This window comes from Strongylocentrotus purpuratus, unplaced genomic scaffold (genome assembly GCF_000002235.5).
Source record: "Strongylocentrotus purpuratus isolate Spur 01 unplaced genomic scaffold, Spur_5.0 spur5_scaffold_21, whole genome shotgun sequence".
Lineage (NCBI taxonomy): Eukaryota > Metazoa > Echinodermata > Echinoidea > Camarodonta > Strongylocentrotidae > Strongylocentrotus > Strongylocentrotus purpuratus.
Genome location: NW_022145607.1, coordinates 13,467,841 through 13,486,400, shown reverse-complemented (window position 1 = coordinate 13,486,400; position 18,560 = coordinate 13,467,841). Strand labels below are relative to the sequence as shown.

The window sequence follows — 18,560 nt, the reverse complement described above, 5'->3', positions numbered from 1 at the left end:
TATCGCCTTTTTTGGATGTCTAAAATTGAGTCGTTAAGACACTGTGAGTTCACCCATATTATATTACAACATATTATATACGATATTAACGTTATATAGTATTATGGAGTATGGATGATAGGTTTAATGCTATGTAATACATGTAATTTAAATTAGACAGAACACCAACATTGCGTGAAATGGGTTTGGTTATACTTTTGGCATGGTCAGACCAATTTTAAAGTTCGTCAATATATATATATATATATATACTCCAAGGAATTTAGTAGCGGTCTTCTGTTCGATCACAGTATCATCTATTTTCAATGGTATATCAAAATGTACTGATTTATTATGAGCTCTGAAATAGAGGTAAAGCCTAAAAAAATATATATGGTTTGCTTTTTTAAGATTGAAAGAAAGTATAATACATTCATTAAAGCCATTAGGCAAGTTTTGGCAGTTCTGAGTTCAGAGTGTCGATGAGAATATTAACGTTTGATTGAGAGAGAAATACATCTGTGTCATCAGCACGAACTAAAATATATCATTGATATAAACTAAAAAATCAGGAACTAGCAAAATATTGAGCCCTGTAGAACTCCATATTTCAGAATCAACATGATTACATCACACTGTTTCCTGTTCGACAAGTAGCTCTTTTTTAAGGCTTTTCCTCTAATACCAAAACACTGTAGTATCATCAAAATAAAAGAGTGATCAAGAGTGTCGAATGCCTTCCATAAATACGCCAATGACGTACGATCAGCCAAGACATTCTACACTCTGTCATGCAATTGTACAAGTGCAAGCTCAGTTGAATATGATTTCTTGAACCCAATCTGAATTGGATTAAGGAGGTCCTTCCTGGTAAAAAAAAAATCACACAATCTGTTATTAACAATACGTTTAATTATCTTTGAAAAACTTGACAAAATGCGGGGAAATTGGGCGAGAGTTAACAAATATTTAAATGTCAAACCAATTTCTGGTTTTATTCAGAATCAAACTGTTGTTAGATTACATTGAAATATCATTAGTTAAAAAAAACCACCCTCATTACTCAGGAAAACTTAAAATCATAACTAGAAATTTAATTCGTCATGGGAACGAATTAGGTGGTCTGTCTCCACTTCTTATGATAGATTTGAGAATGGGAGAAATTATATAGACATGTAAACAATGATGATCATGATAAACATGATGATGATCATGATAGTAATGGTGATGATGATGATGACGATAATGATAATGTTAGATGATGATAATAACGATAATGTTAATGATATTGATGATAATGATCATGATCATGATGATGTTGATGATGATGATCATCAGACCATGATGATGATGATGATGATCATGATCATGAGCTTGATCCTGACATCTGATTGAAAAAAATGAGGGGACATTTAGATAGCATATAGTCTCAGCTACAACATACTCAAAATCAACAAAAACCAAGCAGAAACTATGTAGAGAAAGGGAGAAGTTATATAGACATGTAAACAATGATAATCATGATGATATTGCTCGCGAAAGACGGGAATGTAGAATCCAGTTTTGAAAAAAAGTCATGTCCCATAGAGAATACACGCAAAATGAGAAAAAATTGACATGCCTCCTTTAATCGCAAAAATACGCCATGATGCCTTTGTCAAAATAAAAATTCGTGATACTGTACTCGTAAAGAATTGTCTCAGCTAGAACATATCCAAATTTGGAGGAAAATCGATCAATATTTACAGAGATACAATCAATTTTCTAAAAATATGCTGACGTCATAATATGCAAATATAAATTTTGAGTTCAGAGGCCATTATGATGACGTCATGAGTTCATTGAGGGTCAAATGAGACATGAAAGCATATATCTACGATTTATCCAAATATGAAAATAAAAATAGAAGTCAACAGGCATCTTAAAGAGCTACAATAAATTTTTGTATAGGCATGTTTTTTCCCATATATGCTATGTATTACATAGTATGACATGTATATTAAACGGACGCTCATTCCGTTATTAATGGTCAGAAAAAGATGAACAACGTATCAAAATGCTTGGAAATATGATGACAGAGAAAATTCGGGGATTGTATGTTGCACAATTCTATAACGCGCGAAAATGCTTAAAATGACCTGATTCGTACTCTCGTTCAATAGTTAAGTGCTTTTGAGCATTTTAAAATTTCAACGTGAACGTACACGCGCGTCATGACCTTTATGTGACCTTTGATGACATGACCTGTTGACCCTTGACCTGAAGTATATGTGATATCAATATGAATGACCTTTGACGACGCGTCATGAAGATATGATGGATAATGTGATTTTACAAAATGGCGGCTGGATGACGTCATGAAGACTTGATGACCTTGAAAATGTTCCTGTCACGTTTCATGACAATGACCTACAACTGTGCCAAAATTGAAATAAATTGACTGAACCGATCTTGAGTTATCCTAGGAACAACCAAAGCGAAAGAATAAATAAAAATAAATAAATAACTAAATATAGAAAATTCTGACGAAAACAATAGGTGATCTGTCGTAGACGACAGACCACCTAATAAGAATCGTGAAAAGAATTTGTTGGAACTATTCTTTTTTAAGCATAATTTGGACAAGTAAAGAATTAACAATAGTCCTAATTGGTGGCAATAATATCAGGCGATAATACGATAATTCAAATATCGTCTTCGATACTTGGAACTACAATTTCATTAAAACAATGAATCCAAACGAGATGTGATATCAAAAAGCCTTTTGCCATGGGTTGAGACTACACCACCCCGCTTTCTATATATTATTTGCACCTTTTTTAAAAACACATTCTTGTTGCTATTTTATATCATAACATTTTTACTCTATATGGTTGGGGGGGGGGTCGCGGATGGACCTATAAATCCGAAAGTGCCATCACTATTTCTTGCATAGACGTTGACAAAAAAATATTGCAAATACTGTGTTGTATATTTTAATCGAGTATGCTTACTCTTTTTGAAATGACGGCAAAGTATATAGGACATTATAAATATTTCTTAAGTGCAAGATTCTAATCTTATGTTTTCTACTCATCATTACGGTGTCAAACTGAAATATGCACATATTTACTTTGTGATAAAAACCTCGAATCTAGGCGCCTCAGAGTCACATGATACTGCAAGTGCTACTTGAACTTTACTCCTAATTCTGCACGCAATGATGATTTTGAAAAATGATAATTAAACAACGTACACCAGGAAAACGTTACACTCCTGATACTGATATTGATTATTATGGCGGAAGTGTTTCCTTCTCTCTTTTTTTCAACATAGAATGATAAAGTTTTGGTTCGACTCTATAGAATAGTGAAGTTTAAAGTCAACTTCAGTTAAGTAAAACGATTGGCGATTCCTTGCAATGACATTCATTTAAAAATTAAAAAGCCCTGATATGACAAGACTAATGGTAGGAATATGAGAAAAACTATTAACCAATAGTTTATCAAGAAATTTTATTTTTTGGATGAAATAAATGCATACAAGGTCAACGTTGGAATGGCCCTAATTTTCACCGTAAGAACTTCAAGGTATTTTGTTGGTGGGATCTCTTATTGTTTCAAAATTTAGGTTCGTAATATTGCTGTTGATAATGTACATATTACAGAAGATGATTTTGATTTTCTTGTTGTTACATGATATGAACGAACTAACACCCCCCCCCCCCCCTCCCCCTCTATATAGTAGGCCTACGTACAGACCCGGAGATTCACTGGATGCATGAACACTTTTCCTTCATGTTTTTATCACCTTGCTTACTGATCGCAAACAAACAGGAATACTGTTGATTACACAAGTATAGATATATATTTATATATTCAGGTTTCGACATAATCTCACAAACTAATAGCAATAAAAAGTGCATTTAAGCCGACGTTGAGACAGAGCCAAGAAAATCGATATGCAGGCTAAGAGGAGGAATCATGAAACCAATGGCTTTATAAAGAGAAATCTTTCTTCAGATGACTGGATTTCGAATCTCGTGTAACAGATCTCATGAATTGAACATGTCAGATATGCAATTTGTATACATGTTTGTAAGAAATGACGATTCATCGCAGTTAAAATCCACTAAATAATGCTTTAAAATGTTTAAAACATTACAATGACTAACTATTAGAATGCTGTTCGCAATGCATGTGTATTATTGCATAATGAATACAAAATAAACGTGATGAAAATAGGTATGTAGACCTTTAATCTAAAACTAGATGTATCAAGTTCTGATGTATGGATGTGAAGCTTGGACCCTGACATCAGACCTAAGAAAGCGACTTTAAAGTTGTGAAGTTTGGTTCCTGAGAAGGATGCTTAGAATTTGATGGACAGAAAGAGTTTCCAATAATCAGGTATGTACAATATCAGAAACAAGTCGGAAGCTTTTGAATATTATAAGAGTTCGACAGCTGAGCTTCTTGGGACATGTTATACGAAAGAATCGTTTGGAAAATCTTGCACCGCCTGGAAGAATTGAGGGGAGGATGAGTACGGGTAAAAGGAGGTTTATGTGGATGAGTAGCTTAAGGAGTAGGATTTCTGAAAGTGGAATCGATCTCGGGGAGAATAAATTACTTCATAAACTATGGGACATAAAGTTTTGGCACTCCATGGTCCCCAATGTCTCAGGACATGGCACGTAGACAGAGAGAGGAGCCTTTAAACAGTAATCTCGTAAACCGTGTTGATTTATTAAAAATCTTTATCAGCATAAACTGTGTAAATAGATGAATACACATGGACATTGAACATCAACCATTTGAATACAAGAGTGGCGAAATAGTAGTCACATCCATGATGGTGCCAGAACTGATATCACTAGTATCACAGATGATTCGTCAGTGCTAAAAAATGAATAAATAAAAGTGTAAAAGATCGACAAAGATGGACTGAAAACATTGAACAGAGAGCAGACTACAATAAACACGAAATTGAAGAACATTATCAAACTATAGACTTGAGATAAAGCGGAGAGCGTAGGCCTAATGTTTGCTAAATGATGATTAAGATGATGATGATGATGATGATGGTGATGATGATGATGATGATGGTGATGATGATGATGATGATGATGATAAGGATGATGATGATAGAGAGAGAGAGAGAGAGAGGGGGGGAGTGGGATTGAGGCCGAGAGGAGAGGACAGACTGACGGAGTTGAGGAAGAATGTGGTTGGACGATATTGATGAGATAACAAAAAAAAGAAAGACGAGTGGAAATGGAGCAATGAACCAATCAGTGCCGGTGATTTTGTCACGTGGTCCTTCAGAAAAGGAGTGTCAAATATTTACTTTGCGCATTACCTCTAAAATCAAAACTACAAAACAAAATACAGAATAACAGCCACAAGCATATACACGAATCAGACTAGCCTCTGCAAGTCATACGTAAAACCTTTGCAAAATAAAAGTAAGTATGTTTCTGCTACCATGTTTCATTGTTAAATGAATTTTGCAATATGAGGGAAATATCTGCATTTTAAAGAAAACCGTATTGTAATGTGTAATCTCTGTTGGCACTAATAGACTGTTTGACCTAAGTCATGATCATAATAGGATGAATGGAGATATTCCTTTGTCTCGCGCATTGGTGTTGGGTGTACCTTTGATATAAAGAAAATAGAAAAAGAGTATGTGTGGTCGTGGACCTGTGTTGTATGCGTGTGTATGTGCGTGTGTATTTGGAGTTTAACAGACGTGTATCAATCAGATTTACGTCTGGGGACTAACCTTTTCCGTCACCATCCGACAGACGTGACTCAATTTTCAAACCGGGGTTCGCCTGAGTCAATTTCTAGGCGAAGACCGAGAGCTTACCATGCAACGTTACATTATACCAACTCACATAATAGGGAGGAGTGGAGAAAAGGAGAGAGAAAGATAAATAAATTATGCGGGAAATTATGAGACAGAGAGAAGGGAGTACGAGGAGTGATGTAAAGACGAAAACGAGAGAAGATCGTACGAATGAGATACAGAGGTAGATAGAGAGAGAGGGGGAGAGAGAGAAAGAGGTCAGAATGACAGTCAAGTGAGAGAAATAAGGTGACGTTAGAAGTAATAGCATACTAGTGTATATAAACGATTGTGCATTTTTAGTTCATTTGAGAGTTAGAGGTACTCGCTGTGTATATTTACTTAATTTTTGAGGAAAAATACACTAGAATCATGCATAATATGTGATAGCGTTCATTACAGAATCTTGGCCACGAAATTGATTATTGTAGACTAGAATAATTATTGTAGACTGGAACGACTCAAGATCAAGAATTCTATTAAATTTTGAGCTGATAAGGGTATGTCATCGAGCACGCAATCAGACCTTTATTGACTCGTGACCTTTAGTAAATTTGCATACAATTGCAAGGAAGAATGACGGAAAACCAATTAAATCCCAGGCTTTACATCACGTGAACACACCATTGTTTACCTTTATTGCGACGACATCATTGCTGACAATCAAGGCGGTCATAAATAAAGCTGCTTTTTAGGATAGAGATATTGAATAACCCTGGTTTGTTCACTTAAACGATAGGTACCCTAGCTGCACTGTTAACGAAGCCATTTCACTTGTGTTCCAATCGTAAGGACAATAACCAGAAGGTAAATATCTTATCAATGAGTTTTTATGCACGATGATTATTTTTTGGTTCTACTATGTTCGGCCGAATTTTTTTTTTAATAGGGCATGTTTTGATTACAAATTTAATAAATCAAAATATGCTGTGGCTTTGAATAAAACAAGGAGAGGAGCTAGATTAAACACATAAACGGTGGACAAACTTCGATACATTCGGCCCATTCAAAATATGCATTTAAGTTTTATCAACTAACACTAAGAACACAAATTGGACCTGTCTTTAAGCAAACTTATCGAACGGCTAGTGGTTATATCAGCACAAAATCTCCATAGCGAGTTCGCCCGAGCCAACATCAATTGGCTTACAAATTTCAACGATATTTATTTTTCAGGCATCTTTATGCGTGATTAAAATACTTTTTTTTCCACAAAGAACAATAAATGAGGTATTGTATCCGTCCAGAGCAGTGAATTTTCAAAATTGGCTATTGCTGTTCGATATCAGTGAATTAAAGGAACGTAACATATATGAAATGATCGCGATTACTAATGCATTTGAAGTAAAGGGCTGGAAAGGGGGGGGGGGGGGGAGGTTCCTCCTCCTAACAAAATTTGGACTAAAACGAAACAGAAATATGCTTTTAGTATTTAAATAAGGTTAGGGAATCATTTTTGATATAAAATTGCTTGTGGAAACTCAAAAATTATTAGAGACATTCAAAATGTATGTTAAAGAGTAAAATAGTGAATTTAAGCGGCTTTTTCGTGGTCTTTTTTTCCTCGGGGGGGGGGGGGGGGGTTCAGTCCCCGTACTCAACTATATCTAATGTCGTAAGCTCTAGTGCCCCTCCGATACCAATATCTCGATACGCCACTCATGGTCACTACAACTGCACCTTTATTGTTATGTTATTCATTCGTCCATCATTAACGTTGGTGTGATAAAACCTTCATTTATACCGTGTGAGTCAAACAAACAAGTTTACACCTAGAAAATTGCTTATTATTTTAAGAATCATCTATGAGCAGTAAATTATTATACATCTTATGAAAGAGTGTTTTATCCCAAATCATTTGGTATCATTTTCGTGTGGTATGTGTTCACGCTTGGATGAACATGAGGCATTGTTTGCGAGAGTGCGCAAATCGACTTTCGCCAAAGTGATGCCTACAGCATGTATTACATGTATGTTGGGATTAGCGGAGTGAGAGAATGAATTGAATGTATCAGATGAAATGCATTGCATAAGCTTTTTGAAGAAGCAAAGTCACACACACACACACACACACACACGCGCGCACAAAATGTTCTTTGATATTTGATATTCGATATTTGATATGTGTGGCATAATTAATTTTGTTAGGGATGTTATTTCGATCTGCAAAGACCGAATTAATTCCCAAATCCCAATTGTTTTATTCAAACACAAGCAACTTTGGCGCGAATCGATTTTTGCACTCTCGCAAACAATGCCTCCTATTCATCCGAGCGTGAACACATACCACACAAAATGATACCAAATGATTTGGGATGAACGCTCTTTCATGAGATGTATAATTATTTACTGTTCATAGATGATTTGTGAAATAATTAGCAAGTTTCTAGGTGTAAACTTTTTTTTGACTCACACTGTACAGTGCGTCCCAGAAAAAACGAAACCGAGAAGTATCGATATTTCATCATAACTTAATACCGCCCGCCCAATGACTCATGCGTGAAATATGCATCATACGACTAGCATCAAATGAAAGAAGAGGATCTAAGCTTTGCTATAAGTGTCATTTGTTAATTATAGTTTAAGTTTAATTTATAGATTATGTTATGTTATGATGTTTAAGTTATGATGAAACATCGATACTTCTCGGTTTCGTTTTTTTCTGGGACGCACTGTACATTTTAAGTTGATTCTTTTTATTCTGTCTTCATTGGCAGTAAAGAGCGATATGGGGCGTATACCTAAGGAAGAAAGCACACAGCATGACGAATACGGCATTCTGTCCGTTGGAGAAAAGGTAAATAATCATGTAATGGAAGCAACGATTCGCTATTAATGTTTATTTGTGTATTGTTTAGATGTAGCATGTCAAGAAAGTTGGTAAAATGTTAAGCTCTTACTCTGACATTGCCTCTTTTACTTTGTAAGAAGAGCCCTTCCCCCCTTTTTAGTGCTACTCATTTGTAGCTCGGATAAGCGCCTTTTTATTGACACATGTGCTCCCTTTCCTTTCTAATAAAAATGCCCATTTTCCTTAAGATAAGTTAAATTTAAAAGGAGCCAATTTCCCTTCTCATAAAAGCCCATTTCATCTATGAAAAGTGTCCCTTTTCATTCTCATGAACGCCCCTTTTCATCTCTGGTAAATGACCCTTCCAGTTAAAGAGTAGTTAATCATATTCACTTCAGATAAGCGCGCTCTTTACCTCCGATAATTGCCCCTATTCAAATCGGAGAGATGCTCGTTTACTTTGACAAGGGCTCCTTCCCCTCCTGATAAGTGCTCTATCATCTCTGATGAGTGCCCCTTTAATTTTATAAACGTCCCACTCTTTCTTTCTATAAATGGTCTTTTCCCCTCTTTTAAGTGCTTCTTCACCTTCTCATAATTACCCCTTTTCATCTCTAATAAATGCGCCTTTTATTTTAACATGTACCTCTTCTTCTTTTGATAACAGTCACTTCCACCTTTTTCATAAAAAAACCCTTTTCACCTTTAAAAAATGCCCGTATTAAAATCTGATCGGCGCTCCTTTTTTGTCAACAAATGCAAATTTTCCATTTTTATAAGTACCCCTTTTCATATCTAGTAAGTGCCCCTTTTCAGCTCTGATAATTTCGCTTTTAACAATGATGCGTGCCCCTTTACCTTTCTGATAAGGGCCCTATCCCCTTTTTCATTAACAAATGAAAATTTGTCTCTTTTTTTTTTATAAGTGCCCCTTTTCATATCTAGTCAGTGCCCCTTTTCAGCTGTGGTAATTTCCCTTTTAACAATGATACGTGCCCCTTTTCACCTCTGATAAATGCCTCTATCAAAATCCAATGGGTGTCCCTTTTCCCGTCGACAAATGCCCATTTCCCGTTCTCATTAGTGCTCTTCTATATCTCTGGTGAGTGCCCCATTTTCATTTCTGATAATTATCCTTTGTACTTTTTTCACGTGCTCCTTTTCTTTTATAACAAGCGTCTTTATCCTTTTCAATAAATGTCCCCTTTTTCTTTCATCAATTAACGTGCCCCTAATTTAAAGCGACTAAGAGTATTTCCCCCAAAGCTCCCTCATTACGATCGCTCGCATTTATAGCCGATATGATTATTTGTTACTTATCAAAGGTCTTTTCGGTCTTCCGTTATGAGAATGTGCTTATAACCCCATCAGGATTGGGGATTTTCCTTTTTATAAGATGTAGTTTTTTGCAATGCGACCTCAAAAATCCTAATTTGTTTCTCAATCGCTTCGCTCGCTCGCAAATAAATAATCAGACGATCACACCAGCTGCAAATTACGATGCTTAAGCGATATATTGTATAATGTGTAAAGTGAATCAAATATTTAAAAAGTCCCTGATAATGTAATCACAATGTAGAGGTATATACCAATGTCTAAAAAAATATTTTCGCTTTGAGATTTCCCTTTGTAGGTGCCCTTTTAGGGGTGCCACTCCCTCCACTTTGGTGGTCGCTCCGCCGCCCCAGCTGCCGCGTCGGCCGCGCAAGGGGGATGAGGGGGATATGACCCCCTCTGAAGCTGAAATTTTTAAGATTTATGGAAATGAACTCGTGCTATTTGGTTAATACTTTTAGGCCTTTACGGTGAGCATTCAATCAAAAACATACGCATACAATTAGGGGAATTGATTACATAGGCTATCCTCCCTTGGTCAAATCTGCACCTATGATGATAGTGAAAGTAATCCAAGTCATGATGATAATAAGAATAACAATAATGATAATAATAAAATAATTATAGTTCTAATAACAATAATAATAATAATGAAATAATAATGATAATAACAAAGACAATTACAGCAACAACAACAAAAGCAATTATCACAATTATGATGATAATAATAACACTAATAATATTAGTAATTGTATTTGTGACAGTTTAAATTTAGTATATAAAATGTGACTTTTTTGTAATAGTCATATTAAAGAGCTTTTGGTTCAATGGCTCTTCTTTTGAAACATTATTCGCCTGTTAAGAGAATGATATTATTCAATTGAATTAAAGATATATCTGTCATCCAACAGTTCTTTTCAAGTCTAATAAAAAAAAACAGTTTCAAATAAAATATTGAAGAACAAATGTAATAAACAAAGACATGACGAAATGTAACGTGAGAGTCAAATCTCATGAAGCAAGGGTTTTGGGACTTATTTCTGAATCCGCAAAATATCCATCCCCAGATGCAAGAGGCCCATAATTAATTTAGGGATGCCTCATTTAAAGGCTGTATTTTTTCTGTGTGCACACTTCGTAAATACATTTTTGTGATACATTTTTGTAAATTTCCGATTGATGAATGTACAATATATCAGAGAAAACATATCAATGTATATATACATATAGCGCCTACACGGTAATTCATCTTTGAAAATTCCTGCACAAAAGACATGTTTTGAAAGAAATAAGGTTATTAACCAACCCTTTATTTGTTTTGTTCTTTAGGCAATGCTGGGGGCGCTCGAGTCCGTGTGCAAGGCTGTAGAGGACGGACGTATGACGGCTAGTGACTATTATTTCAAGTTCACCACAACCGAATTCAATAAACAGGTGAGTAATACCAATTAATTCACGGTCCTAACAAATGTGTTTTACCCCACTTGTTTTAAGGTTTATTTTAGTTTAGCTCATATCGTAAAATGTATTTTTAATGACTGGAATCATTGTGGCATCATTTCATTTCCGATTATTTTAGTTTTCCGATATGATTGTTTCGCCTAAAAAGAGATTTTACAACTATACACTTTTATATGAGTGATTCATTCGATCTTTTTAATCTCAGTCATCAGTCTTAGACTCTAACCCCAATTAAACAAAAAATAATGTATTGTATAACTCGGTTTATATTTACAAGTCTCCAACCAGTGCGATTCGCAGGTTTCTGTGTGGAGCGTTCACGGTTTCTATTTATTTGTGCAGTCATGTATTACTCCCCCTCCCCATCTCCTTATTCTACATCTCTTTTAGCATACATTATTGAATGTTATTTGAACATTTGTTTATTTTAGATTTTTGCAGCAAATTTGATATTTGACAGGGTTTTGCTGTTTCAGTTAATTATTATGATAATCTTGATAGCGGTATAATTATTATGCATCCAATAGCTATTCGTGTTTTATACTTAATTAATTTTCCATTGCCTAAAAATGAATCGCAATGGTTTTTAAAGAGAATAGATTATTATGATAATCTTAATAGCGTTATATACTATGCATCCGATAGCTATATTTGTTCTTTACTGATTTTGCTTCTCCATTGCCTAAAATAGGATTGCAAAGTTTTTCAAAAAATACCCTGACATTATTTTTAAATCTGAGAAAATTATATCATCCAGACAATATTTCTACAGGTAATGCAATTTTTATGTCGGGTATGGAAATTGTCTTTGTCGGATTGATTTTCTTTTTAAATCTTCGCGATCGTTGATATAGTATTTTCGTAGAATATGATGTGTTAATATCGTGTAAATATCGTGTGAATAGACTTATGCTTTGTACTCTGTATTTCAAACTATAAGGCGTTTGTATCCATTTGATCAAACAGATGCTTATTACTGTGAAAACAGCATTTGAAGATGTAGAAAATGGATCGCTTAAAGAGGGAGGTTACTACTTCGAACTCACCACTCCTTACTCTCGATACACGGTAAGTTCTTTATTCTAGCAGAACTGTCATGTTTTTATGTTTACTTTACATAAACTTTCGTCGAAGGTGTAATGCATATTTCAGGCATAGCAAAATGATATTCGAACAAATAAACAAACAAACAAACAAATCAAACAAAAACATCTATAGCATAAAGTTAGTCTATGGATGGTAAATATCCCTAAAATCATGGAATGTTGATAAACAAATTTGACAAGCAGAGTAAAAACGCTTTTATTATTATTATCTATTGGGTTTTTTCGGATGGGGGGGGGGGAATGTTTTGACTTTTAAGAATTTTGTCAAAAATCTTCCTTTTTGTTTTTTTAAAGGACACATTAATGCTAGATATAAAATCTCCTACGCACGTAAGAATGTTGACATACCTGTTTATATAACATTATTATCTATCCATAAATCTTGTTTTTCACAGTCGGGATGCTACCCTGAACAGGAGAAATATGTAAGAACATATTTGGATGTTACTCTTGTATTTGTAAAAACCATGCGGAAATCATACATACAAACACATTCCAACATGAGTGGAGAAAGATGCATCATACTGAATTGTTAAATATCCTGTTGTCCAAAATTAGGTTGAACTACTTATGAATTCTGTTTTTAATAAGAAGACTACTAAACTGTTTCCAAAACCTAACCAACCAAACAATTACACCCCGAAAACCCAAATTAAAATGAATATATTTTGTCCATATATCTTACAAACTTATCAATCTTAAACATACAAATAATGATCATGTTTAAACCATTATCTTTTACTTTAAGTTTGGTGTCATTTAATTGATTAAAAATATTTGCATTCTATCCCGAAAAATTACAGGGTTTCTTTCCGAGACTGGATGCTGTCTTGAAATATATTATCGCGATTACATCTCTGATCAGAAAGTTAATGGAAGTTGAATGGCTGCATCCTCCCGGTTCGAAAAAGGTATTTTTATATGCTTAATAGCATTTGGCATAATTCAACAATAACATAGTTCTTAGAAAGCAAGAAAAGAGAGAGTATCCTGTAAAAAAAAATGAAGGACATAATAACCCCTGCCCAAGTTTATATCTTAAACTTAACGATCACAAATCGACAGGATTATGAAAGTCCTTTCCCTTTAAATAAGGCTGAGTATTCCTTTTACATATTGCGTTTTTGTTGGAATGGGCATTCAAAATTACTGCCCTTCTCTCACCCGCCTAGTTTTTCTTCTTTACATAATTATGACACAGAAGATACCTAGACGAAGGAATATGTCCTGCATTAGACTCCCGATCCGGATTATTCTGGTAGTTTCTGTCCTTACGGGGCAGACAGAGGCATCTCCAATCGCCACAGAGGAACAGCCCTTGACACTGACAGCAGGAAGAAACGGGATTATTCCGTTTACCTGCAGGAACGAACAGCAGTCTCCGCTCAAGTTCTACAAGATCAAGTTCGAGGAGAAAGATCGCCCATTTTACTCCAAAGGATCTTTCGACCTAGATGGACTTATGTCACCCGATCAGGCCGAAAGATTTAGAGTGGAGCATTTTGAAGAGGGTAGTTCTATGTCCGTCGAAATCAACGTTGCATCCGTGTCCATCGAAGATCAGGGGACCTACATTGTTGTCCTCTTTATCCAAGGGGAGACACATTATCATTTAATGAAAAGAATTGTTCTAATATTTATCCCTCCCAGTCCAGCAGTTTGCTTTTTAATGCCCAGTGAAACAGAAATAACGTACGAGGTACACTGTCATTCCAAACCTGGAAATGGCAATTCAACCCTCACTTGCTTTCAAAATGATAACAAAATACCGTATCAAAGCCCTAGCGCTCATACACAAATAGTATATAGCCGAGTATTTTGGCTCATGGATACAGATATCCCTGTGTCTTGTTGTTCTCATGATATCAAGGAAATAAAAACTATTACCCAAACGTCATGTGACCAATATAGACATCCCTGGATCGAACCAGCAAATAGTCCAGTCCCGCCAGTCCATGAGATTCATACTAAAATGGCACCGAACATGGAAGAGAAAAATAGTCAGCCTTCCTCTGAAAGTACTTCATATTCTGGATGTGGTCAGAGTTTTGACCGGCCTACCGTTATGCTCCCTATAATGGCGCTTTTTGCATACGTGTGCCTATCCAATCCTTAATTCAATTTAATTCACTTCTTTTTAATAAGAGTACTTAAAGCCCATAGGCGGATTAGTGGGGCCCCTCCCTCAGTGCTTTTTAAGAGCAAAAAGTAAAAAATACAAATAAATGATAAGAATAATAATTATTAAAAAATCCAACCCCTTTTCCCCACTGAGACAGTATGGGAGGCCTGGATGGGATTCGATATTTTTTCCCGGGATTTGATCATTTTGATTGACTTCCGCCATTTTCATTTCAATTTTTGTATCATTTGATGGTGTCTGTAATGTAACAAAACTAAACGAATCTTTCCTATGAATTGAAAATGAAGACACTGAAACAAACTTTTTCATTAGGTATGATCTTTCTACTTCCCTTTTACTTGTACTACAAACAATTCATGGAAATATATAAATCGATCTATACGGTAACCTTATGATAAATTATGTACATACAAATTGTAAAGAAGTTGGAATCCTACTAGTAAGTAAGCATAGATACTAAAGAATGAACTGTAATGTATTACTGGAGACGTTTACGCGAGCGCCGATGAATGCGGTATTCTGCGTATGCATTGCATATACAACATCACTTCAAAATAAATGCAGTCAAGTTCTTTTTATCATTATATTTGGTACATCCTTTACTCTGGTGTTTGTGTTTTCCATAATCACTTACAGTAAACATATTTTAGTCAAGCTATATATATATATATTTTGCATAATCGTGCGTTTAGACAAAGAATGATATGAAGAAAAAAAACATATTAAAAGGTGACCTGCAAAATGATAAATAACGGTTACTGGTATATTTTGTTGAATGTAGTGCCACATTTAAAGTATAAAGAATGCAATAGGCGTATTAAACAACAGTAACTATTCTCAAAACGATGTGGTTAAAGAGAAAGTTGAGTTCTGTGAAAGGTGAAAAATAATTTGTGAGCGTTTTCACTCTTTTTATGTTGTGTGAAAGGGTATCATGTCCCCAGGCTGTTCAGGATGGCTCTTCAAATGCCCTCATATTCAAAATATGACATGAAATCGCTGAACTGTTGTGGGCCAAATCACATATCACATTTTTGTGTAGTCCCATATACATGTTTCTGTGTAAAAACGAATTAATATCATTTTGGTGACTGCAACCCTCTAGGTTGTATAACAATACGTATGTGCTACATGATCTACCTTTTCCAATCGCTTCCACACAATTTCTTTTACAATGCAATCACATTACCAGAACTCAACTATATCTTTAAGCAAATATAATCACGATACTATTCAACTATTCGAATGCATTTGTGTCATATAAATACTAATACTTTTACCCTACTTATATACATTACTAGTATACTTTTCTCTATGACTTCGTTTGAAATAATTTCATGTATCGTTGCCTAATACAAAATTGCTTGTAACATTAAACAAACCTGTACATATATTGAAATGTTCAATTATTGGATGTTTAGAGTAGGGGGACACAGTATACATCGCTCATTGTCCCTGCCCTATAAAATGTTTTGTATTTATAAACCTTTATGCACGTATTAAGAAAATGATATTTTCATTGATTCACAAGGTAAAATTATTGTCCCGTAAATCACATTTAAAACTTTGTATATTCAAAGTAAAAATGCAGTTGTTTCTTTAAATGTTGACCAAATCATATCGGCTAGAAGTTACGCCTTAAATGTAAAGATTTCAGAAATACCTTTACAATCAAAACCAGACGCAACATGAAGGGTCAATGAAATAGACAGATAAAGATTCATCGACACTTTTGGACCGGTTTGTGCATTGTGTTTTCTTTTCTTTTATCGCAGCCAAGTGATAATCATGATCATATTGAAGGGTTTCAGTTGTAAAATGTTGACCTCATGAACGATATTGAATTATTAATTTAAACACCATCAAGACTTTGAATTACTATTATCGTATCCTATTATTAATCAAATTTCTGGTAGTTGTTCTTCAAAGAATCTTGCAACAATATATAGCATGTATAGCAAGAAAAGGGAGAGAGAGGCGATATTCAAATGTGCTCGAAAAAAGCTAGTTAAGTAGTAAAAATTAAAAATTATAAATCATGATTTCTCTTTGTCTATTTACTCAGTAATTTCATTGTCATTAAATTGTATAAACAAATAGCTATTATTATATTTTCATGAAAAAAATATAAAAAAATGTTAATAGATAATTGTAATTAAGAGAACACAGCCCCCTACCACGCACAAGCTAAACACATTTGGCAGCTTGCCATGTTAATTTTTGTATTACTCATGTTGAATATGAACAATAAAGTATTGATGCTTCAATGACCTGGGAGTTCCAAATTGGCGGCCATTGTTAATGTCAATATAGATCGTGGGATCGTGTGATCATGTATTTGATAAAAACTATTTGATAAAAGATTAAGCAGGGAACATAGAAGGGATGGGGAAAGAAATAAAGCCGACCGGCAGCAGAGGTAGAACAGAGAGAGGGGAGAGATAGGGAGAGAGAGACAGAAAGAGAGGGGAAGGGGGGATACTAGGAGCGCATGGCAGGACAAACTAGGGGGTCATCACAAATGTATGCTGGAAAAAGTCAAAGATTTTAACTGATATCCTGGCAAAAATTATACACCAAATCGCACGAAATGACTTTGAAAATTCGATTTTCTCCCCCTCTGACTCGGCCTCCCTGTCCGCGGAAGATTGTGTGTGTGTGTATATGTGCACTATGTGTGCGTGTGTGTGAGAGAGAAAGAGAGAGAGAGAGAGAGAGAGAGAGAGAGAGAACGTGAGAGGTAAGGGATGGCGGGATAGAGAGAGGAAAGGATGCCAGAAACATAAGTGAAAGAAAAATGATAGAAACAGTTGGGTATTTATGAATATACTTTTCGAAAATGTAATGATTATGCAGAATTCAACTGATGGATAGAAAAGTGATGGCGAAATTGGATTAGAAAGATGGAATAACAAAACCAGTGGATACTGCTTTTTTAGCGCACAGGTCATGTCCGTCACATCGTGGCACTCTTTGCGCTTAAAAATTATTTTCCCGGTCCATAAGCGGCGTAGCCGGGGGTGGGGCCTAGGGGACACAGTGCCCCTCACTTTTTAAAATACCCCTAAATTGCCCCTTATATATAAAGGAAAGTTCCCCCTTTTTACTTCAGATAAATGACCATTTTTATTTCTAATAGGTGCCCGTTTCTCATTCTTATAAGGGCCTCTTACTACCTTTGATAAGTGCCCCCTTCACCGATGAATCGATGATAATTGCCTCTATTAAAATCTGAGAGGAGCCCCCGGAAAATTACAACCCTGTTACCCTGCTAATAAGTTGGTTTTAATAAAAGGGGTAATTTTCCGGGGGTGATTGCCCAAGGGTAATTGTCCTGATACGATTAGAAAGAATCCTTCTCATCTTTATAATATATATCTTCCCTTTTGATCCAGGTAACAAGTCAGATATCGTAGACCCAGGCGTGTACGCAGGGGGGGGGGGGGGGGGGGGGTTAGGGGGTGAAACCCTCCCCCCTTTAATTTTTTGTGTATGTGTGTGTTTTGGAGGAAACCCCCCCCCCTTTAGTTTGTTTTTAATAAGAAGAAAAAAAATGTGGTAATGGGTGACCCAAAATAGCTGACCTTACCCCCCCCCCCCCCACCCCGCTTATTCAACGACCGGCTGAGCCGTTTCGAATTTTTGGGGACCAAAAATAACAAAATATATGTCCTCTTACCCCTCCCCCCCCCCCCCGCTTATTCAGCGGCGGTGCAAATTTTATGCAACAATTTGTATATATTCCGAATTTATATTGGAAGACAAATTGGATTCCAGAAACAAACAGAAATGGAAACGGCACGCCTTTATTACCTGGCAAGTGTGACTTTTGCTCAACAGGAGAAAAATTCAAGGTGCCATCACATGCTAAGTTCTGCTGTGGACTTTGGAGTGGACTTATCCTTTAAGAGCA

The 18,560-nt window shown here is 35.5% G+C and overlaps 1 protein-coding gene and 1 long non-coding RNA gene across 2 annotated transcripts; both read left to right on the top strand.

Annotated features, from left to right (window-relative positions):
• The first annotated feature begins 5,354 nt into the window (after positions 1-5,354).
• On the top strand, positions 5,355-11,366 carry LOC105444606. Its single transcript, XR_973150.2, has 4 exons — positions 5,355-5,425; positions 6,551-6,618; positions 8,529-8,608; positions 11,267-11,366. It is a non-coding gene; the product is annotated as an uncharacterized LOC105444606 (long non-coding RNA).
• Positions 11,367-11,807: 441 nt separating this feature from the next.
• Positions 11,808-16,959, top strand: LOC100889022. The gene is made up of 4 exons (XM_011679077.2): positions 11,808-12,466; positions 12,900-12,929; positions 13,308-13,415; positions 13,706-16,959. Exons 1-4 carry the CDS (start codon positions 12,365-12,367, stop codon positions 14,618-14,620), a joined length of 1,155 nt encoding a protein of 384 aa, XP_011677379.1. The 5' UTR covers positions 11,808-12,364; the 3' UTR covers positions 14,621-16,959.
• Positions 16,960-18,560: the final 1,601 nt, after the last annotated feature.

Coding starts and splice junctions, on each gene's coding strand:
- LOC100889022 (XM_011679077.2), top strand. CDS start 12,365: ATGCTTATTACTGTGAAAACAGCATTTGAAGATGTAGAAAATGGATCG. Junction 12,467..12,899: donor CTCCTTACTCTCGATACACG/GTAAGTTCTTTA, acceptor TGTTTTTCACAG/TCGGGATGCTACCCTGAACA. Junction 13,416..13,705: donor ATCCTCCCGGTTCGAAAAAG/GTATTTTTATAT, acceptor ATTATGACACAG/AAGATACCTAGACGAAGGAA.